This window comes from Pieris napi, chromosome 1 (assembly GCF_905475465.1).
Source record: "Pieris napi chromosome 1, ilPieNapi1.2, whole genome shotgun sequence".
In the NCBI taxonomy this organism is placed as follows: Eukaryota; Metazoa; Arthropoda; class Insecta; order Lepidoptera; family Pieridae; genus Pieris; species Pieris napi.
Genome location: NC_062234.1, coordinates 1,378,390 through 1,402,779, shown reverse-complemented (window position 1 = coordinate 1,402,779; position 24,390 = coordinate 1,378,390). Strand labels below are relative to the sequence as shown.

The window sequence follows — 24,390 nt, the reverse complement described above, 5'->3', positions numbered from 1 at the left end:
TTTGGCCTAAAAGTCTAGATACCAGGCCATAAACTCCAAAAAAAAAATTACAAGTATACTCTACAGAGTACAGACTACATATTGTGGTTGCACTGTTGGTTGACTGACGTCAAAACAATCAATATTTCGAATTTCGCGAACTTGGGAAATAGGAATTACCGCCGGTTGACTTGTGAGATTATAAATAATAAAATATAAGATAAAAAGTAAAAACTACGACTATTGTAATAGTCTAAAATAATATTTGTAATTTTCTAAGAAAATGTCTCAGAAAAGTGATGAGCTAAAAATTTATTGGAAAAAAATTAAATATGCTTTCCCAATTTTAAATAATACTCTTTCTACTGAGTGCACTGACCAAGAGTACGAGGAGATAACACAAATCATTGTCGGACTAGGAATTCAAGTGAAAATACGTGACTTGGTCTTGGTTCATGTCGAGAAATATTTAAGGGTGTATGTTGCTCCATCATTTTGGTCTAAATTTACCAAAGTATATCAAATCAAACCAGAGGATATCAAAGCATTTCAACTTTTCAAGTCTGCTGTTAATGATCTGTATGATTCTGTGAATCAATTTTCTGATATGTTAAGAAGATTAAAACACCTTAACAATGAATGCTGTGATAATAGACCAATATTTGGGGAGAAAGATGTTATACTAGGATTTAAACAGCTGTTAAGGGCTACTTTATTATCTCAGTTACCTACCACTTATCATATTATAATAAACCATTTCTATGAGTTGTCATTTAATGTCTTTGACAACATGAAGTCTTCTGATATGGATGAAGATATCTGTTTAGGTTGTTGGAATGACTATTCAGATTGTAACTGTGCCTATATTGTTAAAGTTTTTTATGATACAAACATGAAGTTGATGGAATTGCAACTGCTTGAAAGACTAGCTGGTCAAGTGTTGACCAACTTTATTCAAAAAAAAATTGAAGTCCACATTCGTAAAATATGCACGGGTGCATTTGATGTTTCCCATATGTCTCACTTGGAAGACTGGCTTGATACTACAGTCATGACTTGGTTGACCAGAATTTATTCGGCTGGCTCATCAAAAGCCCCGCCTAGTATTAAGTATGCTATAACTAAATTTAAGCAAAAACTAAGTTTTTTCTTATACCAAACATACACTAAATTGCGTATAGATCAGTTATTTAACATTATTATTGAGTATCCAGATTCACAGCCTGCCATTGATGACATTAAAACTTGTCTTGAAAGTACAAATTTATGTCCTTTGTTATGTAAAAAATTACAAACTGCTTTAGAGACTAGGTTATTGCATCCTGGTGTAAATACTCCTGATATATTAACAGCCTATATATCAACAATAAGAGCACTCAGACATTTAGATCCTTCTGGTATCATTTTGGAGACAGTGACTAAGCCTGTTCGTAGCTACTTAAGAAATCGAGAAGACACTGTCAGAAGTGTTGTTAGTAGCTTGACAGAAGAAGGTACTGGCAGTGAGCTTGCTGAAGAGTTAGCAAAGTTTGCAGCTGAAAATGATGAAGATAATGAAAAAGAAGAAGCCTGGGATGACTGGTACCCTGACCCTGTAGATGCAGATCCAAGACGGACTCAAGGACGAAAAGGAAGTGATATCATATCAATGCTTGTTAATGTTTATGGCAGTAAAGAACTATTTGTTAATGAATACAGGACATTGCTAGCAGACAGGCTACTGGCACAAGGTGACATTAACACAGAAAAAGAAATTCGTTATTTAGAGTTGTTGAAACTCAGATTTGGGGAATCACAATTACACTTTTGTGAGGTAATGCTGAAGGACATTTCCGATTCCAAAAGAATTAATGCCTTAATAAGTCAAGACAAAAATTTTGCAGAGATGAATGCAAAATTTTCATCAAATGCAATGATTTTATCTGCCCAGTTTTGGCCCCCATTCAAGGATGAAAGCTTAGAATTACCTGAAGAAATTAAACAACACTTAGCTGAATATACAAAAGCTTATGAAGCTCTTAAGGGTAACAGAACATTAAGTTGGAAACCCCACTTAGGGAATGTAAATATTGAAATTGAAATAGGTGAAAAAAAGTTGGATTTAACTGTTTCACCATTTAATGCAACTCTAATAATGCATTTTCAAAACAAACCAGAGTGGTTACTTGAAGAGTTGCATGATGTTATGAAAGTACCTATGACTGTTCTAAGGAGAAAGATTACTTACTGGCAGAGCTTAGGCCTCATTACTGAAAAAAGTGCAGATTACTATGTGTTGGTGGATGGATCTGAGGCTAACAAAGCAAATGTACCTTCAAATCAAGTTCAAGAAATGATTTGTGAAGATGAAGAAACTGAAAGTGTAATGGCTTCAGCACATGATCAAAGGGAAGGTGAGCTTCAAGTCTTTTGGTCTTATATTGTAGGAATGTTAACAAACTTAGATTCATTACCACTTGAGAGAATACATCAAATGCTAAAAATGTTTGCGTCACAAGCACCTGGCACAGAGTGCAGCTTGAACGAATTAAGGCAGTTTTTGGACACCAAAGTACGGACCCATCAATTAGTATTGCAAGGTGGCATGTATAAATTGCCTAAACTATAAAACTTATTTTTACCACTACTATATTACTGATTTGTTAAATAAAAGAAATCATAGATATAACAGAATTTTATTTTTCACCTTTTAATATAAAACTTGGATATAACTTATCTGTGGTTTATAAAATGTGTTATCTATTATTAATACAATATTGTTTAAATTTGAAGAAGTTATGGATTACGATTCGAAATAAGTGAAACACACCACAAACCAAGATTTTGTGTAAAGTTAATACTTGCGATTCACATTTCTGTGTCAGTCTTAGCTAATTTTAATATATATTAACTACATAAAATAAAGATAGATACTGCAAATGAAATACTGATAAATTAGTTGGAATGCATTATAACACAACATAGAAACCATAACTTATCTCACACTTTTGATACAATAAAATTGTGTAAATCTCATCAAAATAGTATAGTATATAATTTAAACAAATGTTTTGAAATACACAAAAACATAACAGTTTGATATCAACTAAATTTGTCATCATAACAAATAAAGAGCAATGATATAACGTTACTTAACGTTATTTTAAATATTTTACATTTGGTGGCGGACTTAAAAACATATTGTTTAAAACAAATAAAATTACATAAAACAGATCTAAAAAGCGTAAAATTATACATTAACAACACATAAGAGTAGAGCCGCTGAGAGAGATAACAATTAAAATTAGTGCCATATAGAAATATCAATCTATATAAAAATAAATAGTAGAATATTGTAAACACTACAACAGTTAAAGCTCTACAAGTAGTTTACATATGTACAGATATATCAGACAACATAATTTCTGACATTGCAATCTGAATATTTTTTATTAATCATAGTATCATCGCCAGTTTTTAAACAAAAAAAAATTAAATACTGTATGTGTTCATTCAAGCATTTTAATTCTACATTGCAAACTCTTGAATGTAATAAAAAGAAAAACAGATAGAATAGGTTAAACTCCTTCATCTTTTCTAAAAACTTTAATATTTCTTTACATACCCGGCAAAAGGAAGTAATCAGAAATCCTTATAATCATTATACTTAAAGCCTGTAGGCAGATATAAAAATTTAAGGCTTGCCTACCCACTACAATTATATTAAATGCACAATATTACTAATCTTATTCAATAAATTATTAAGTACATAATTTTTTATTAAGTCTGCTTTTAGATTTAACTAAGAAACTCTTTTTGGACGACGTTTTTACTGATGGTACTACACAAACCTTTTCAAATTTGTGAATACTTATCAGCCATAAGGAAACTTGAATAATTTAAATAAATATAGCTATGCTAACGTTAACTAAATAAAAAGTACGATATCGGTTGTTTTTCTTTAGTAAAATTATATTTTTTATATGCCAATGAGTAAATGAGTAAAACCCCCCGTAATCTAATTCGTCACAATCTCGTCTTCATACACGTTAAACGACATAAAGAAAAAATGGTTCGACAGCTCTTCAAACTAGATTTAAGTTTAACGATATTATTCAATAATGTACCGTAAGCCTCAAATGTTCAGTATTTTGATGACATTCTTGATCTTCATAATTAGTTCTGTAACGTTATATATTTTCAAAGAGACACAAGAATTCAATTCGTATTTGCGGCATATTTTTTGTTGTGGCTAAAGTTTTGTTTATTAATAGCAGTAATTTAAGTTCACGGTGTCTCGTAAAGTAAGATTTAGAGATGAGACTGCGCTAGGCATGACTTCCGTATGTCAAAAACCACCTACTTATAGTTCACCCTAAATCTTTATCATACACACATTGATTTCATATTATGATATTCCACAATTATTGAGTATTGTTTTGATATACTCAAGAGTTTATTTCAAACCTAATTTATAATTACAATTTTTAGTTACACACTGTTAAACTTTAGTCGTGTTATTAATTAACGAGATTAGGCTGTCGGTCTAATATATTTCATATATTATTGTTAGTAAAAGAAAAAAGTTTTTAATTCTCATTAAACCCTACACGACGCGTGCATGAGTTTCCTACTCCTTTCCTTAGATAATATACTATTTTTTCATAAGGTTGATATCGAAAAAGTACAAAAATGACCGGCCCTTAAACTCTTTTACTCTATGGAAGTAAATATTTTTAACCGACTTCAAAAAAAGTGACGATTCGTTGGGGTTGTATAAAACTGTTATTAGCTGTAAATTTATGTAAAAGCTTATGTCTTAAAAGTATGTTCACCGATTACGTCTGGGCGCCGGTGCTGGGACAGTGGGTGGTGCTGTATGTGGGGCTGAAGTGGGCTGTAAGGGTCTCTTGAAGGGACCCAGTCGTTTGACAGGGCGAGGTGACACAGTATGCGGTTCTGAGTTGGACCAGCCGCTAGCGCCGTGGTCTAGTAAGGCATTCGCAAGACGGCCGCTACTCTGATCTGTAATATTTATGAAATAAATTTAAATTAAACGAAAACAATATTTGAATTTATTCAGTTATTATTTTTAAAGAAACACAAACGTAAGAGCTAGAACAGATGTGACGGACGTTCTCACTGAGAAACCAAATAAAATGGAGAGTGATGGCTCATAAGCTACGGAGCCCCCATAAAAAATGGAGAAAAATATTGACAGAATGGTACCCTAGAAGCGGAAAACGAAGAAGAGGAGGACGAACTCAAATTAACAGTAGGCTACAATTGGAGAAGAGTCGGAAAGGATAGAGAACAGTGGAAAGCGTTAGAGGAGGCCTTTGCCAAGAGGCACACCGAACTCCGAGATATACTATAGTGGAATCATACTAAAGATCACAGATCACAGAGCTTCGGGATATAAAGGCTATATAGTAATTATTATTAATTTATTTTTGGAGGAGACATCTTGAAATACGTCAATTCAATTTATATGATTAAAATTTAGATTAAATACAATGTATATTTTACAGATTTAATTTCTTTGAGTAACATGTGCTACGTTTATTTCCAAAATATATAAAAATAAATGTCTAGTTACACAGCATAGAAACCGGGATGGGCCCTATATCGCATACAATTAATCTTCCCAATAGATATATAATCACAAACCTGTCTCCTGCTGGTGGGTATGAAGTGGAGCGCGTATCCTCGTAACAAAGTGCTCGAAGGGCGTGGCGTGCGTGTGCGTCGCGACGAGTGCGTCCAAATCGCGTGCGCGTTCGCTGCACGCGTGCTGATATAAAGGCATCGTCGCACGAACGGATCGACCGCCGGCGAACGCCGCGCCTCGTACTAAGGCCGCACAGCAACTCACGCGCACTATACATTCTTCCCATAGTGGACCGAACACGCCAACCTATATAGGGAATTTTATAAATATTAATTATCTTTGCTAAAATCTGTTCAAAAACAAATTTAATTATATGCTTTTACATAAAGCGATTTTGTGAAATGAACTGACAAAGTCTAAGAACATCAAAGAAGGTTCTTAGATTCATCGTAATTTGACAAAAAAATTAATAACATGCATTAATAGGAATAAAGTAAATGAATTAAATTAAAACAAATGTTATTGTATATTGATAATTTTATATTTTTGTTATTATTTATACAAAGCCCGTATATAGCTCTTCAATCTATATCAAAGGGAAACCAAATTTCATATATTTTAATGTAAAAATAAAAAACTTACATCAGGCTTCCTAGAGACAGTGCATCGAAGTAAACCTCCGGGCAGAGGATACAAGACGATGAGGACGTCACAAAACTGAGTGGGAAGCGTGTCTCGCTTGTATGGCCGCCAATGTTCGCTCCACACTACGTGCACTTCATCGTTGCCTAAGTGACGAGTCTGAAAATACAATATATCTTCAAGACTGCCTTTTCATACATATGTAATTTTCAGCAATCCCGGAGTTAAGCACGGCTTCTATACTCTAATTTTTAATTCCGTAGAATTCGGACAGCTATCATTTTTTGACATGTCAGAGATGGCAAACCTTTTTCGCCGGGCTCATTTTTAAATTTCAATACGAGTCTGAACATCTGAGTCTATAGATACATTTTATTGTTAGTTAATGTATCCATTTTATTAAGTGCGGTGCTCCACATTAAAAGTGGTTTAACGGCGACTTGATAAGTCCGTCCCTATTCTTCACAAACAGTAAAAAAACGCACAAGTAAAGATAACATTTTTTTTTCTTAAAAGAGTATATTATCATTAATTTAGAATTATTTTCATTCATTCAGTTTTGCCGCGCACCACCACTGTGTTGAACCAATTCACTGAAGTATTTCCGAACCAATACATTTTAGGGTACCTCAAGAGCGTACCAATGCTTACAAGGCCAGCAACGCACTTGCGAGTTGCGAGCCTCCTGGAAATGTGAGTGTCCATGGGCGGCGATATCACTTAACATCAGCAGAGCCTGTCCCATTTGCCTCCTATCACATAAAAAAAAGCTTTAAATAAACAGATTTCCAGCCGTCGAGAGGGCGTAGGATATAAATTTGTTGATTTTTGTATCGAAATCGTCAATTAGAACAAATAATGAATCTGTAAACTTTGTAAAAAAAAAACGCAGAGACGAGACATATTAATCAAATCGGTGACATATACATTCTTCTTTGGAGGATATACCATTTTTTATTAAAAAAATTAAAATCATTAATTCATATAGGTAACACTATGTACATTTATGAACGTCAAAAAAGAAATACATATTAAATGCTTCTAATTTTACATTTACTGCGAGTTCTCAAGTCAAGGGCGTAGAACGGAAGAGAACAACTGGCAATAAACTCTATTTATTATCGGTTAGCTTTAATCAACATTTTGTGGTTCTGATTTAACGGGGCACGTACTCTTACAACTTACGGTTAATTTTAAAAATATTTCTTAACCCTTAGTTCCACTTTAACTATCTCTGTTAGAACAATAACGACAGCATTATATATGTTAATTAAATTTACGAATACGTAATGGGTTGGTGGGAAGCGAAGTTTACCTTGTTAAGTATTGCATCTGGCGTGTCTGCCGGCATCCGCGTGGCCACATGGAACAGGGCCTCCAAGGTGAGAGTGGCCAAGTAAGGGGCACTCGTGCCTCCGCCCCCTCCGCCTCGGAGCCCACCCGCGAAACCCACGTGGCTCTCTAGTTCCACCTGAAAGGCATTCATCATTTTATTTCACAAGATCTGGAGCTGCAACCATTACACGAACAAGGTGATATAGATTCCATCATAGTAATAAAAAGGTATTACATGATGCTTCCTTTTTATAGAACGGGCAGGAGGCTCATCTGATGTAAATTGATGAGACGGCTCGCGAGTGCGTTGCCGGCCTTTCAAGAATTGGTACGTTCTTTTCTTGAAGGACCTAAAGCTCAGTTGTAGAACGGCGAACGTCGAGGTGATACGGATGGTATTTCGTACTCTGCCTCGACGTCCGATAATGAAACTCAGCTGCAGGTATTAATCCGAACAACTCCTCTAGAAATTCTCTATGGTAAATGCTGTCTTTCGCTAACGTGAATATTAACGTTTTAAGACGAAACTGATAATAAAAAAAGCGTTAGTTAAAATCCTTGTGAAAATGCTATTATAGATTTATTAATACGTAAAAATTACCTCCCAAGCAAGAGCAGCCAAAAAGGCCTCATAAGCTGCGCTGCCGCAACGATTCGACAAGATTTCGTTTCTCGACTCTTGCCCCTTGCCCACGTATATCACGGCCACTTTGTGCGTTTCACGACACCTGTCGAGTATATTTACATAAATCAAAATAGTGAAGTATTATTAAAATAATTTCTCCTCTTTGACTCTGAAGCTTTGGGACATAGCGTGTCCGGTACGCGCTAGTGCTTTGTACAGGAATTTGTATAACAACAAAAATATCGAACATTTTACACTTTTAATTTAATAATTATAACACGTTAAACGTAAATTAATTAATAAAGCTTTTTAAAAATTTAACGATTATTTAAATGATCCTAATCCTTGGGATTGATTTGCTCCAGTTCAAACAATTTGTATGACTCAAAACTTGGTAATTAAAAACAGTGGCGGTGAGTTTATTGCCAGTTCTACGCCCTTGACTTGCGAACTGGTAGTAAATGTAAATTTAGAATCAATTTAACATCATTCAATTTAACATTTCTGTTGACGTTCGTAAGTGTACGTTACCTATATGAATAGGCAGTCTAAGTTGGGATAATAATTTTAATTTAACAAACATTTAATTAATTTAGAAAATACGTCAACAAATTACCGCTGCGCATCGAGATTCCTTAATTCCCGCAACAGTCTATCGGTGCGTTTCAAAAGATGCGCGTGCGCACGTCTCGCAGGCGCCAGAGTACCCAATTGCGACACTAGCTGACTCGACGCAGCGAAAACGTTTTCGCTCGAACCACTGATTGATGATATGTCAACGGATTCTACATCTTCCTCGCTGAAAATATTGGAAAATGAAAATGCTGTATTATTATTTTTGTCCACGTTTACTTTTACGAACTTTTGCTAGAAAATGTAAAAATTCAATACAAAAGTAATAATATCACATTATAATTACAATAGTTATAAAACTACATTACAATTACAATAATAATATCCCATTACAATTGTAATAATCCCAAATTACAATAATAATAATATCCCATTACATTTGTCATAATACGGCATTATTACAATTGTAAACTAATTTACAATAATAATAGTCAAACTGTATTAAATAGTCGATCAACTAAGTTACAAAGGCAATATAGACACGATAAAGGCAACGAAATATCTATTATATTAATAAGATCCGTATTACTTATAATCTCTATACAAAAAACATCTCTATAATATGAAAACAAACCTGTCTCTATTCTGTAGGTAGTGTCTCTCGGCGTTCCTATGAGCTACGAGTGCGCAAACCAATTCATCTTCAAGTCCTGGTGGTAAGGGAGATGGGCCTGCCTCGTCCAGTCTTCTTCCGCACGTGACCTCTGGTGACGTATGGCCTATGTAGGCTAATACCTAAAAAATTATTGAATTTTGTTTCCTTAACTACAGTTACATTTCTGTGTCTCTTACACTGATATTTTTAAAGTAGACCATCACCCTTTTCGTTTTTTTATATCCGAGGATGTAAGACGTGCTGACCAACCGAAACAATTACAGTAAACACTCTTATAACATGGTAGATTGGTTCAGCGTTATAAAAAACGCGTTGTAGTAGTATTCTCAAATACGGCGCTTGGATGACCCAATAACGCGGTATGTACAAATAATTCACGATTAACTTTTATACGTTAGGGGGGATTTAAATAGAATATTAAGAAAAAACTATGTTATGAACGAAATAAGTGTTTACAAATCTATATTGTTATAGGATGAGAGTATGTCAACGTCAAATGTCACAGTACAGAAATATAACGTAAAATATTTCGTAATCCCCGGGTTATATAAGTGAATAACCGAGTTGTAAAATCGCGTAAAATGAAGATGCGTTATATTTATTGCCAGGAATCAAATCCAGGTTATTCGCGACCACTGAGGTGTGAATAAACTCAAGTACATAATTTCTAATTGTTTTTCTTATTTATTTTACAGCACAATACAATCTAAATCAAGGTATATTAAACTTGAAAACTGGTTAGTATTAATGTAACAATAGCAGTTTTATCAGGAGCCCGACAAATGCATATAAATTAATTCTTCAACTTGTTTTTTATGTTTCTTAAAGTTAGGGTCCATAATATCTGACCGGGCAGTCCATTTATTCGCCTCAACGTTTTCTCACCATAGACGTTATTTGCGACAGAGCGTAACTTACGTTACAGCTCGGGTCTTTACGTCATTCTCAACTCTTTTAATATCATCTCGAAAAAAGTAAGCAAATTATATTATAAAGGTATTTACGTGATCCAGTTGATGTTTGTCTGGCGGTGAATTCCTGTAGTCCGGCAGGAGATCAGGGGGTAATGGCGGCGGTAATGATGATAGGGTGTTGTCTCTCGGTGTCTCTACACTGAAATGTCATTTCATCATCAGCCAATTAAAACAGATGCAGACGAAACATTTGTACTAAAATTATAAGGTTCACTTTTAGGTTTGTAAATATCTAATAATTATCACAAACACATTGTGGACGGTTAATTATTCAATCTTCCATTCCCGGCTTGATCTAGCAGCTTAAGAGTTTCCGACTCTTCGGCGGCCTATTTGTGAAGCGTATATAATATACTGTGTACTTAATAACGTACTTCGAAAAAATTATCTATAGGAAACGGTTTCTGGTATTATTTTATAAATAATTTAATTGTATGTAAAATAGTTTTGTAAAATTTTGGTAAATTTTCTATCGTTCTTTACGACTTGTATGTAGTACAAGTAACATTAAGGAGACGCATGGATTTGGCGACTTCAAATATGTCAAAACTGATAATATTACATGCATGATGTAAATGATATTGTCTCAGTTGCCAGTGAATTACATTAGATTAGGTTTTATTTTTATTATTCTTTGATTCTAAGTGGCGTTTGATCTTGGTTGACCTGATCAAGGTTAGGTTGAATCCAAATTTTGTATCTCCTTTCATTCATTTCACAAATCATGGTGTTTTAATTAATTTCTATGTGGCTAAAGACCATGCGCCACCACATTATTGCACGGTACACCATTGCCGAGTCATGAAAATACGCAGAAAAATATTTGGAGCTGTTTTAAGGGGGATCTGTGATTCGACAATTTTTTTTTGTTACAATTCAGCTATGTTATGCTGTAATAAATTAATAAATTTCAATCTATTATCCTACTAAACAAACCTAATCGTTTCTATACATAGAAATAAAAACAGCAATAGTCCTAGTCTGGTATTAAATATGAATCAGAAACAGTAAAAGTGTTAACTATTGAGAACATACACTTTAGGTAGAGGTAACGGTTCAATAACTTCAGCCGACGTCACCGAAGGGTCGTAGTACAGCGCAGAGGCGTCCCAACAAGATTTGCCCGTGATGTCACGCAACAACACGCGCACTTGACGGTCTGACGTCACCAGTCCTGTGAGAAAATAAGTATCCTTTAGTAAGCTAAACAATACATAGAATATATGACCGCTGTTTATTAGAAAATTTGCTCATATTTTGTTGTCTTTGTAATTAGTGAATTAGTGTTAGTGCACGTTAGTCTTAAGTGCTGAAAGTAAGTGAAAGAATAGAAGACAAGAACAAAGTGTCTTCCCCTTAATAGAGACTGTAAGTAGTGTTATAGGACACTTTCTTATGTGCAAAAATACCTTATCGTTCGTTGTAAATCTCACTTTTGCGGGAAACTTGTAAGTGAAAATAGTTTCATCGGCTTTATACACAGAGGAAGTCAACCAATCGATTATAAATTTATATGAAAAATAATGAGATTTTTATTTTTGTCGCACATTATAAGGCCGGAAACGAATTCGCGCACCTTTTGGAATTGAAAGTGTCCATGGGCGGTGGTATTGCTTAACATCTGATGAGGCTCCTGCCCTGCCGTCTGTTTATAAAAACAAACACATAACTTTTTTTTTTAACTTTTATCATATCTGTATTTACCTGGGGTAGTCCCTCCCTGAGGCAAATCCAACGCTGGCAATTCAATAAACGATGCCAACGTGGAATCACTCAATCTCATGACTTGTATATGAGGCGCTGTGAGTACCGGAGGACCGAGTTCTGTTCCAAGAGAAGGAATGCTGTCATGTTGTTCGCAAACCGTCGAGGAGAGCTGGCATCCTGTCCATAATGGCCAATGACCCAGGTAGAGCACCAGCTGGGAGCATATCTGTAGGAAATATGTTTGACATTCGAAAAAACCTTCTTAGATCATGTAGGTACAGGAAGCATTAATAGTTTTAGATATCAATTGCATTTTACATACGACCTAGTCTGCTTGTCACTTAAGAAATGTTTATTAATTTCCAATTTTTAAATAATACAAGAAATTAATTCTTCTAAGATAGCAAAAAATCTTCGGTTTAGAAGGGTGAAAACTTTTCAGTTAAGTGATGTAGTCCGAGTCTATGACGCTTCACTATAATACTAAACTGGCATTCCAAATATTTTTTACACTTTTTTAGTTAAGCACAGATTTCGACAGATAAAATAATTACTATACAAACATGAAATGTATCCTGAGCGATTTTGAATACTTTGGCATTAATGATTTATTCTTATAACGTATAAAACTGAAGTTTAGTTACTAGCCCAAAAAACCTTAACTAAATAATGTGCTACTATATTTTTAAGTATTTTTTACTTCGAAAAAAGAGCAGTGTTCGCCTAGCAGCTTCAGCATGCGACTCTCATACCTGAGGTCGTAAGTTCGATCCCCGGCTGTGCACCAATGGACTTTCTTTCTATGTGCGCATTTAACATTCGCTCGAACGGTGAAGGAAAACATCGTGAGGAAACCGACATGTCTTAGACCCAAAAAGTCGACGGCGTGTAGGTGATCACCTACTTGCCTATAGGACAAATGATTATGAAACACATTCAGAAATCTGAGGTCCATACCTAAAAAGGTTGAAGCGCCACTCATTTACTTTTTACTTTTTAAGTTATTAATTCAATTCTTACTGCCTGTGCCCATAACTTGACATCAATACTTGAAGCAGGAACTGTCTTAGGCCCTAGATTATCCAATTGGATATTTGGGTCAAAATCTTCATCCACGGGCAACGTCAGCCCTTCGATGTCTGCACCATTCGTGCCTTTCATTACAGCATACAAAACCTGAAAATAAATAACACTGTAATGCCCCATATTTGGGTGAGTCTATGAAATTATAATTCTTGTCTTTATACAATACTAGCCGTTTCGCGCCCGCTTTGCTGGACGAATTAAAATAAATTTTATGTTTCATAATTTTATTTTTTTTCATATTTTTATTATTCTTCTTTTTAACTTCCCGCTAAGAAAATTGAAATATTTCGAAAATCGAGTTTTTAACAGATGTTGACGTTTAGAGGTTCTAGGAAGCCTCCCCGAATGTTTCCGCGGTGAAGTCCGTATGGATAAATTTTCATAAAAGTAAAACAGCAATAAAAAAATGAAGGAACGTTGGAATTTAATAAATAAATAGCCATAAACCATCTAGGATAATTTCGCATCGAATGGTGGTAGTTTCATGTCGATACGATCAGTGGTTTAGGCGTGATTGAGCCTCAAACGAAGACCATTTTCATTATATATATATAGATTTAAGAGAATTATATATTTGCTACGTTTTAGTGAAAGATACCTTGTCTTTCCCTTAGTATATAGTCGATCCACATAATAAAAATGGTTTTAGATAATTTTTTATCAAATTTTACGTACAATTACTATATTTAATAAAAAAGTGCATACGCACGCAAGTACACATGTCAGAAGTGAAACGAATACATCAACCAATAACGTGTATTTTTTTCTCGATCTCCCTTACCTTGGGAGACACCCACCTCTCGCTCCATGGCACTGTGCGTGATGCTACGTTCACCCTTTCTCACTCTCTCTCAATCGGTCTCAATCGCTCTCTCCCTTTTCTTCGACAAAAACGCTGCACATCTTCGTAACGCTAATATTATTAATATTGCGTTGGCTCCATAAGAATTTTACCCTCATGCGCCTAACGAAGTTTCACTTCAAAAATGTAACCGTAATGAAAAGGTCACATATGTCGAAATGTTGGCATAATGCAATAATAGGTCAAGGATTTCTCAGTATACCGATAAAATACTTGTGTATTGTGAAAAACGATATAATTTAGCACTAAACATACATGTTAGAAATCCATCTCTTTATTCATTAGCACCATGTTACGTGCGCTTGCGACTCTCAGACAATTTTGTCATATGTTAGAGCTTGTACTTATAATGCGGTAGTGGAAAGGAATATTCACAGTCAACAGCCGTCTTCGCTAGAAGTACATTGTTCAGTAGTCCAAAGACAGTTTTAAATCAGACATCATGCAAAAATTCGTAAGTTTTAATGTATTATCTTTATGGCGATACATATTTTCAGAAATATAGCGATAAAGAATAGTTTTTTCTATTATGATCCTTAAATCGACAAAGTTGTGTACGCGTTTCTGACTTTTTAATTTCTGCACTATTAGTACTGCTATTTTGTAATTTGATATATACTAAAAAATACTTACTAATTACTGGTTTCATTTGAATGAATACTTAAAGTAAAATGCTACAACCAAACCGAAACCAAGCACAGCTTGTATAGGATAATACAATAAACTTTACAGTGATTCTCAAATCATGGTTTGCAGGTGTTGGTAGCCCTTGCTCTTGTCGCCGTGGCTGCCGCTGCGCCCCAACAAGCTGCCCCAGAACCGATCTACATACTCAAACACGACGCCATTGTCAACCCAGACGGATACAACTTTGAGTAAGTTCAACAATATTTTATATCACTACTATGTTTACAGTCGAATAATTTGTTAGTAATATATATTTATTGCTAGTTTGTCATTAAAAAATAAACTCCTTATGAATTAACAATATTTTTTTACAATAAGACAATCTAAGTGTTACCCGATATTTATAAAATCAACCTCACATGAACGTTAAAAAAACCCTTTTATTTGAATATTATAATAATTAATAATAATAATTAAGCCTCAAAAAGCCTTGAAAATTTTACAAAATATACACCACATAAAATATATATATTTGTTTTTTCAAGGACCTCTTATTGAGTATAGGCCTCCTCCAATTGGCTCCATCTCATTTAAACATTAATTAATCTTCAGGTTTGAGACCAGCGATGGCACCCAGCGTCAAGAAAGCGGTACACTTAAGCAAATCTCTGAAGACGTCAAGGCTCTTGCAGTGCAAGGCAGCTACAAATACGCAGCCCCCGACGGTCTCATTTACACCGTGACCTACGTGGCTGACGAACACGGCTTCCAGCCCCAGGAACGCGTCGAACACCCCGGACAATAAATTGGAATCATCTTGCAATACTTAGTTAAGATCAAGAAGTTCTAACACCTAAGAATCGAAGATTTTGTTAATTTGATCGGCAAGCTAACCACTTAAATCAAATGATGCCATCGGACAACGAAAGTTACGATAATGTCGTCAATTCATCGCTATTGAATTTAGGTTGTAAGCTTGCTGATTTCATGGCCATATTGAAATAGGAAACGTCAATATAGACATATGACCACATGGTCAATTCTAATTGAAAGATTTCTAAGTGTTGACAATTGTTCTTTCCATTATATTAATGGATTTGTTCGTGATTTTTGTATCGATTTCTATTTTTTTTACTGTTTTTAATCTTTAAATAAATGTTTTGTTTCATATTCAGATATTTTAATTAATCGACCTTAACAGTTTGAGTGTACTGTTACTGTACTGATTGATTGGCTTTAACCGCGTATGTGCCAAAATTGGCAGGAGCGACAGCGCACCCAAAATCAGTTGACATCAAAATCTTCGACTCTTCTTTGGCTTTTTAGTACTCAAATGGTTAAAAAGAAGAGGTTATCAGTTAAATATTATCATTTGGATAATATTTAGCTTCCAAAAAATGTGCTTAATTTCGTAAGTATAGTTTGTATATGTTCAAAAACTTCATCGAAACTAAAGTTATATTGATTTAATATACATAATTCCAACACTTGGGACATTTTCATCGAAATCATTTAAATAGTTTTTGACACGCATTGATGGAGGGGGAAAATATAATTTAATGTTCTGTTACTTTTTTTCTAGCAATATATATATTTTTTAATTTTCTAAAAAATCGAAGTTTCAACTTTGTGTAGGCTTGGCAATGCAAAAAAATATAGGTATTGACCGACCGTAAAATCTAAACTTATTTAATAAATAATTTGAGTTGGTATTCTAATTTCTGGTAACGAACGTAATTTTTAGAAAGTAGTATGCTAACTACAAGCAAGAGACAAAAACCAAATTACACACATCACAAACAATAAGTTTATTTGTTTGGTTAAATAGGTGTGAATTGTTTAAACACAGTTTTAGTTAACGTAATACTTTAGCACAATAATTTGTTCGTAAATGTTACATAAGTCACATAAATTAACCTAAACTCATTAACGTAAGTAACATTAAACCCTTCCGTTTTTGTCTGTTACCAAATAATATTTGTTTACGAAAAACTATTTGGTAAAAGACAAACTTTGGCGCTAGAAACTTGACGAATTTGTTACTTAGGTTTATGTACTCACCCTAAATATCATGAGGAGTAGGGTCTGCTCGTCTTGCTCGTGCTGCATGAGCAGCGAGGGTCCGCAGCGAACAGCGAATTCGGCGAGGCATAAGAGTAACGAGCCAGCCAGCGGTCGTACATTGTCTCTACCGCCATTATGCGATATTTGTGCCAAACACGCACAAATGCACTTTATTATTTTCTCTGTGAACAATAAAATATTTTTTTATATATATGTATATATATGTTTTATATAGAATATATATATATATATATATATATGTTTTATAGATCAAACGGGCAGGAGGCTCACCTGATAGTGCCACTCAATGCCAGAGATCTCTCGAGAGCATTGCTTTATAAGAATTGGTACTAAGGACTCGAAGTCGAATTAGTTCGAAAATACCACGTACCACGTTGATTTATATCACATAATATTTAGAATGAGAGATAACAGATGTATGCTGTATTTAAAGTATTTTGTTCTTAATTATATTGTGATAGTAATTAAACGTTATTAGGTGGGAAGCACAGAGTTTTCAAAGAAAAGAGAGACTAATTTCAGATGCCAGTTTTAATTTAAAATAGATTACTACTAACTAAATTACTTAAAACTATTCATATATACACAATAGGAATCTCACCAGCAAGTCCCGGATACATCTCGACGATTCTATCAGTGTAGTCCGCTAAAACGAGCACAGCATCGCTAACTACTTTGGCTATTGTTTTATTCTTCATCTAAAACAAAATTGTATAATAAATAGCTGTTAAGCTGGATAATGAAAATTCCCTCTTGAATCCTGTCGTAAAATGAGAATACATTTTCTTCTCTTCATCTGATAAATAGTCTTGATATTTACTATCCTAGAAAATCGATGATAAAATCTTTATGGATTTTCTACTTAGACCTAATAAAAGGGACATCTAGTATTAATACAGTTTTCACTGCATAAGGATAGCTCCTTATTTAACATGTTTTTCATTTAATCAGTTAATGGCAATAAATTATTATTGCACATTTTTTTAAAAGCATACTAAGAAATACTAACCATCAACATCTGCAGCAAACAAGTAACATAGGCCGGCAACCGTTCGCAATGAGTACGCGTCGCGAGCAAATGGCAGACGTGAGCGACGAGCGCGCACGCGCCCGCACAACGAGCTGCGGCTGCACCTTCGCGACGACACACGCGCACTACTATGTTAAGTACGTGTTCCTGTACGTTTTTAAATTAAATTTAAAGTAACCATGCTAAGGAAAACTAATCTCCAAACATAACATAAAATAATATTTTTAATTTCCTTTTCATAATCCTGATTTTTCAAGCAAAATTTGTTTTTTCATATTTATTTCTCTTAACATAAAACATACCTTCAGGTCTGGGCAGGACACCGTATTGTACTGATGAGGATATGGCTGCAGCATTGGTGCACTCATCAGACCGTCTGGTAAAGACAACAGCGATGCCAGAAATGTTACAGCGGCCGTTCGAGGACACTGCCACAAAACATTCATAAGTTTAGTTTTGTTAAAAGTATAAAAAGTAGATCTTAGGAGGTTTTTTGAGTGAGATCGCCCACTTAGAGATATTATTACACCCAGAATTGTATTTAATTTTTGTATTATTTTTTGTATTCCTTAGACAAAAGACATTTCCTTACCGATGGCCCCATGTCCGAAGAATTAAGAACAATAGTCGACGCATGAACGAAATCCAGGAGTAATAATGAATATCCGTCCAGAGCCAGCGAGAGATATCGCGGTGCCGCAAACTCAACTAACACGTCCACCACTGAACGATCTTCGCCAGTCAGACCTATAGAAATAATAATATATAATACCACTCTATTTTTACAAACTGGTTAGATACGTTACTGCTGAAATTTTAATTAATTTATACAATATAAAAATACTCTAAAAATAAAAAGCAATTATTAAATAATAATTACCAGTGTCACAACAACCTTCTTAGGTCTGGGCCCCACATTTCTGTGTCTGTTGATGATATGTCAATCTAATAGGCAAATAGGTGATCAGCCTTCTGTACCTAACATACGCCGTCGACTTTTTGGGTCCAAGGCAAGCCGATTTCCTCACGATGTTTTCCTTCACTGTTTGAGCGAATGTTATATGCGCACATACACAGATACTCTATTGGTGCACAGCCGGGGATCGAACCTTAGACCTCAGAGAGTCGCACTCTGTAACCACTAGGCCAGTTTTCTTTACTAATATAATAAAGAGAAAAGATTTCTCTGCTTGTATGTAACGAATAAACTTAAAAACTACAGGTCCAGTTTTAAAAAATTCTTCCATCATTGGATTGCTACATTACCTTGAGGCCAAATTTATTTCCAAAATAAAATACATACCATGGTGAAGAGCTCTTTGGTATAAGTTTAGGTGTGCTAAATGCAGCCTGTTGTTGCACGAAGAAGGCGCCCCCGGGCCTTGCGCTTGCGTCGACTCGCATAGTAATCGCAGTGCCAGTAACTTTCCCGCCCTGGAGTAAATTTTATATTAATTTAATAGTGCAGTTAAAACATTTAAATGGTGATTATATAAATACCAATTATTACTAAAACCAAAAATAAATATATCCGATTAGATAATCTAATAACAAGTATAAAAATCACACGGATAACTTTTATTAATAGTGTCAAAATAAGAAATCATGTTTCATCAAATTACATGTCGTAAAGCGCCTTATCTTATCAAAACATAATTCTACGGAAGCAATATGTAAAAATGCAATGACGACACGTTTCCAAATCCTTATTAATAAACGTACTATTTTATTATTATTTTGGAAATTTAAAACAAACAACAATAAAAACTAGCGTTTGATACGTTTATGAATAACGCTAAACAATTAACAAAATATCAGCCGTATTTTTTTATAGACTAGAGGGCAAACGGGCCTTCGGCTCACCTGATGTTAAGTGACACTCTTAATGCCAAAGGGCTCGCGAGTGTGTTGCCGGCCTTTAATCGCTACGAATTACTCAATTTATTCGTAGAAATTTCTAGTCGTAATTTCCACGAACATCACGAGTATCTAGTAGGTTTCTTAATAAATTTTTTTGTGCAATTAATTTTAATTGTAATTGCAATTTCTGATTGAATTTTAGTTTGTTAAATCTTACCTATGTGATGATGGCAACGCCTCGGCCTCCAGACACCATCCAGCCACCAAATTAAACGGCACATGGATCTCCGTATTGCCATTGAGCGTCTGATTAGCACTTATCTGTTAAAAAAAACAATAAATTGAACACACAAACTTTACGATATCACAAACAATGTACATTTTAACAAAACCTTCACGGATTCATCTGAATAAAACTCGACGATTACAGATTGGTGATTAAAATTAAACAGCGTATCGAGAATATTCAGGGCCATAACAAATACATTTAAAACTACCCTCAATTACACGAAAATAATACCTCTCTCCTTCGCAACCGTCGCAACCACCGCCTTTTTCCTGCTCCTCTTTCGCATTGGCAATGCTTGAATAATTTATTATTGGACAACAGTTCGCACAACCGAAATAGAACCATACAAGAACACTGCGTTTCCAGTTATAAAACAAACAAAATCGGAAACAAATGACAATAGATGAGATAAACGCAAATGTAAATATCCTATTTCACCATCTGTCGAACATTGCGAGATACGGAATGACAATATTTGTGATTAGTATCACATCACTTGAGGTGGTAATGGGTGGAACACCTACTCTATTTACATTATAGAATGTAAACAAATTTCGTTCAATTATTATCAAATCGTTAATTTTTAGCGGTAATAACGTCACTGTAATATTATTTTGTTATTCAATCCACGTGTATAATGATTTTCCGATACGTGACCAACGAAACGAAATGGTAAACGTAATGCTTCAAAGTTCTATTATAAATGTAAATTATAATAACCAGTAATTCACCGTGAATTTCGACACGGACGAAACTTATTGTTTCGATCATTACTACATTTTTCATAGTTGAGATACGTCTTGTATTGCAGCGCTGACAAAAAGTGAATTTTAATAATGAAATTAAAGTATACTTCTCTATGTCTATGTCTAGTACAGTAGACTTACTTCCTTCTGTTCGTAACTTTGTTTATTATGCTCTTAATGAGGTATAAGTGTCTATTTAGTTTTAGTTATTATTATTTTTTGTTTTTAATTTTGTGGTTGCTTATTTAATTTTTTCCCTAGCTACTTGCTTAGGTTTTAATATAATTGATATGTATGTGTGTAAAATTTGTGATGTCATATTTTCTTGTATAACTTTATACATCTAGGTTGTTTTAGAACTTATAAATAAATAAAGTAGAGTCCACAAAACCAGTGCTATGAAAATAACGGAGTGTCTTCTTATATCAGTACACGTTCTTAAAAATTGCAATAAAAAATAAACATTAATTAAAAAAATACGAAGTATTTCTTCCTGTTTCTTTTATCAGATATGACCGGTTGTTTTATATTTATTAACGATAAAAGTATAACCAAGAATTTATCAAGGCCAAGGCCAAATAGTGATTTTAATTTTATTGCAGTTAAGGTGTGTTTAGGTTTAAAGACTTTATTTCTCAAAAAAGACAAAAAATGTCACTTACATGAGAATAATACTCTAGATAACATAAGATAACATATTGTAGTCGTTCTTAAAATAATCACAATAAAATATAGCCGTACATGCAATAAATTTAAAAAATAAAAGTAAACAAAGAAATATGAATTAAAAGTAAGTAATAAGTAAGTAATAAGAAATGAATTTAAAAGTAATTTTGTTTAACATATTCACTTAGCTTCGATTTGAATGAATTGATAGAAGTAATATTTTTTATATCTGTGGGTAGTTTATTATAATTTAATTAATTGCATGTATAAAACTGCGCCAAAACAAAGCAATGTATGTACCAAGTTTGATTAGAATAAGAAAATAAATGTATATAATAGAAAAATACTCAAACAGTTTAAAAAAATATAAACCGTCGTTATGTAACCTAACATTAGTTGTTACATATCCTACTAATATTATAAACGCGAAAGTTTGTAAATATGGATGGATGTTTGTTACTCTTTCACGTAAAAACTACTGAATGGATTTTATTAAAACTTTACAATAATATAGCTTATAGATCCGAAAAACACATAGGCTACAATTTATAAAGATATTGTGTGAATTGTTCAAAATATCAAGAAGGAAAGAATCTACCACCTGCAGTCTGTCTCAGTACCAATCTGGCGTGCGCTGCCGAAACCGCTAGAGTTACACATATGAAATGTATAATGGAAATGTTTATCTTAAATATACCTACAAAAAACCCCGCCACAGTATATATCTGTGTCTTATGTGTAAGCCAATATAGCCAAAATAGTGCACCATAACTACAATAAAAATTGATAATTTATTTTTAATGCACATTTGGCAGTAAATAAATTGATTCCTAAATGAAAATAGATACAATAAAGTAGATAAAATATGTCTTTCACGCTACATCATTTGGACAAATATTATTTTAATCCTACGCAGACGAAGTCGCGAGCACCAGCTAGTATGCATATATTTTAGTAAATAATTAGAAGCGTAAAACAAATTGTAGCCATCCTCGCAAACAGAAAAAATTGTAATATAACATTATCGTTTCCGTTAATGTCCAAAAAGGTCAACTACACTTTTATTGTTCTTAAGTGTCACTCAGATTTAAGAACCGTTAAAAGTTTTTTGTTTGCGTCGCCACGACACAAAACGCCACAAACCACTACCCCTAATTTTGTCTGATATAAGCTCATGTTTTAAACAATCAAAGCCAGTTGACACCCGGCTTCAAACAAAGCGTTTCATTTAACATATCTACAACAATCGCCACCGAACTTAACTCGGTGATATTTTCGTTTTCTAACGCAGAGGTAATTAATGAATAACGTCAGGAATTTTATTTGCTTAGTTTTTATTTTTTAAATAAACAATTATTTTAACTGAAGGCTATTCAAAGGCTAAAAAAATCACACTACGACTAAAACCAGACAAAATCACGCACTCGAACGCACACGTACTCACTCACACTCACACACATAAAGGCGCACTTATAAATCATTACACTGACCTTAATAAGAGTGGCATTAAGATGTATCAAGTAGTTGAATAAATTATGGTGGGCATGAGGATCCTTTAAGGCGTTTGGGTCTCCCAAGGCTGCCATCATCCTCCTCCACATGACCCAGGCGACATCAGGCAACCAGCCCCTCGCCCTGCCCCCCATAACTACCCCCACTCCCCCTGACCCCCTCACGTCTCCCTCCATACAATCCCCCCCATCACCGCCGTCAGCTTCCGACCATTCTACATAAGTATGGATTAGGTTAAGACGTGTCTGAATGATATTGCGGATGATATTTAAACTCATTGCCATGACTTCCGATAAAGTTAGTAGCGAATGTGTTACTTATAAAGGGTGAAGCTTTGATGATGTTTAGTTTTCCAAGATTAATTAAATAAAAACGGAATTGGGTTTAGAAAAATATTAATTTGTATCTATCATCATCATGTATATAATATCATTATAAGGGTCTGTTTCACAATGTACGGATAAGTTCTACATAAGTTCCAAATTAGCTATTCATTACTTATTGGTAGGATAAACACTATTGTTGCGTTTCACGACTGTCAGATAGCGCTATTCGTCACATAAAGTCCATCATAAGTTATGAGTCCGATGAATGTCAAATAGCACAATTTATCTTTCAAATAATTTATGTGTTGCATAGCTATTTGGTACTTTATCCATACATTGTGAAACAGACCCTTAATCTATATATGGACATATATAAATGTAATATTGGTTTGTGTACGCTTCAAAAACTCAAAAAGTTCTGCACCGATGGAGCTGAAATTTTAGCATGATCAAGGATTGTTTTTATCTATATTTATTTTTATTTTCACTTTTTTTCCACAAGTATTGCCAAATTACTTTAAACTTATATGAAATGTTGTTTTGTTTCTCATTACTCAAGCATTCAATCACAATGTGCCACACAGCGAAGCGTGGCAGGAAAAATAGTTCCGTAATGCCACTTGAAATAGACAGTGTAAATAACATAAAATAATTATAATCTTTATGTTTATATCATAACTTATTTAGTGCATATAGCAGAAAAAGGATTGACTTGATTTTTCTTATGAACATATTATTACGAATATTTTAATAAGTGGTAAACTTTATTCTTCATTGCTATATCAAACAAAATAACTTACCAACATTGCCGCCATCAGAAGCTAGATCTATTTGCAAAGGCGAGTCCTTGATTGAACTGCTTTCAACGCCGCTAGATGGCGCTGGAGACGGTGATCGTGAACCTAACCAGACATAAAATGTAAATTAAAAATATAGACAACGTAGTGGTAACACAAATTAACAGTTTCTGACTTAGATTGTTGAAGAAATGTGCTAAAATTCCTTTGCAAAGATCTTAAAAGTACAAAAACTTTATAAAAAGCTTATTAGTCTTTATTTCTGTTTAAATAATTAATCTTTTATGTTTAACCCATAGATGTCGCTGTGGTACCTTTAATCGCGGTATTGTTTTGTTTTAAGAATAGTATAAATTGTATTTTTAATAAATTATTACTTATTTAATTTAACTTTTCTTCACTA

General features: G+C 34.0%; 3 protein-coding genes across 4 annotated transcripts in view; 2 read left to right on the top strand and 1 right to left on the bottom strand.

The window, feature by feature from the left end:
* Positions 1–122: 122 nt before the first annotated feature.
* Positions 123–2,644, top strand: LOC125056040 (anaphase-promoting complex subunit 2). The gene has a single exon (XM_047658917.1). The coding sequence runs from the start codon at positions 263–265 to the stop codon at positions 2,585–2,587; it is 2,325 nt and encodes a 774-aa protein (XP_047514873.1). The 5' UTR covers positions 123–262; the 3' UTR covers positions 2,588–2,644.
* Positions 2,639–24,390, bottom strand: part of LOC125055920 (probable Rho GTPase-activating protein CG5521) — a 30,863-nt gene continuing 9,111 nt past the window's right edge. For both annotated transcript variants that reach the window (XM_047658706.1, XM_047658794.1), the window contains 20 exons: positions 23,991–24,092; positions 22,843–23,078; positions 19,869–19,972; positions 19,095–19,225; positions 18,384–18,538; positions 18,094–18,219; positions 17,771–17,938; positions 17,363–17,459; positions 16,738–16,922; positions 13,122–13,277; positions 12,099–12,327; positions 11,430–11,568; positions 10,425–10,533; positions 9,379–9,539; positions 8,788–8,970; positions 8,148–8,274; positions 7,527–7,682; positions 6,212–6,370; positions 5,629–5,875; positions 2,639–4,983 (listed from right to left, as the gene is read on the bottom strand). In XM_047658706.1, the coding sequence (XP_047514662.1) occupies positions 4,790–4,983; positions 5,629–5,875; positions 6,212–6,370; positions 7,527–7,682; positions 8,148–8,274; positions 8,788–8,970; positions 9,379–9,539; positions 10,425–10,533; positions 11,430–11,568; positions 12,099–12,327; positions 13,122–13,277; positions 16,738–16,922; positions 17,363–17,459; positions 17,771–17,938; positions 18,094–18,219; positions 18,384–18,538; positions 19,095–19,225; positions 19,869–19,972; positions 22,843–23,078; positions 23,991–24,092 (3,164 nt within the window). In that variant the 3' untranslated portion in view covers positions 2,639–4,789. The remainder of the gene's footprint in view (positions 4,984–5,628; positions 5,876–6,211; positions 6,371–7,526; positions 7,683–8,147; positions 8,275–8,787; positions 8,971–9,378; positions 9,540–10,424; positions 10,534–11,429; positions 11,569–12,098; positions 12,328–13,121; positions 13,278–16,737; positions 16,923–17,362; positions 17,460–17,770; positions 17,939–18,093; positions 18,220–18,383; positions 18,539–19,094; positions 19,226–19,868; positions 19,973–22,842; positions 23,079–23,990; positions 24,093–24,390) is intronic.
* Positions 14,385–15,846, top strand: LOC125056481 (endocuticle structural glycoprotein ABD-5-like). Its single transcript, XM_047659633.1, has 3 exons — positions 14,385–14,503; positions 14,806–14,924; positions 15,289–15,846. The coding sequence occupies exons 1-3, from the start codon at positions 14,492–14,494 to the stop codon at positions 15,479–15,481; spliced, it is 324 nt and encodes a 107-aa protein (XP_047515589.1). The 5' UTR covers positions 14,385–14,491; the 3' UTR covers positions 15,482–15,846.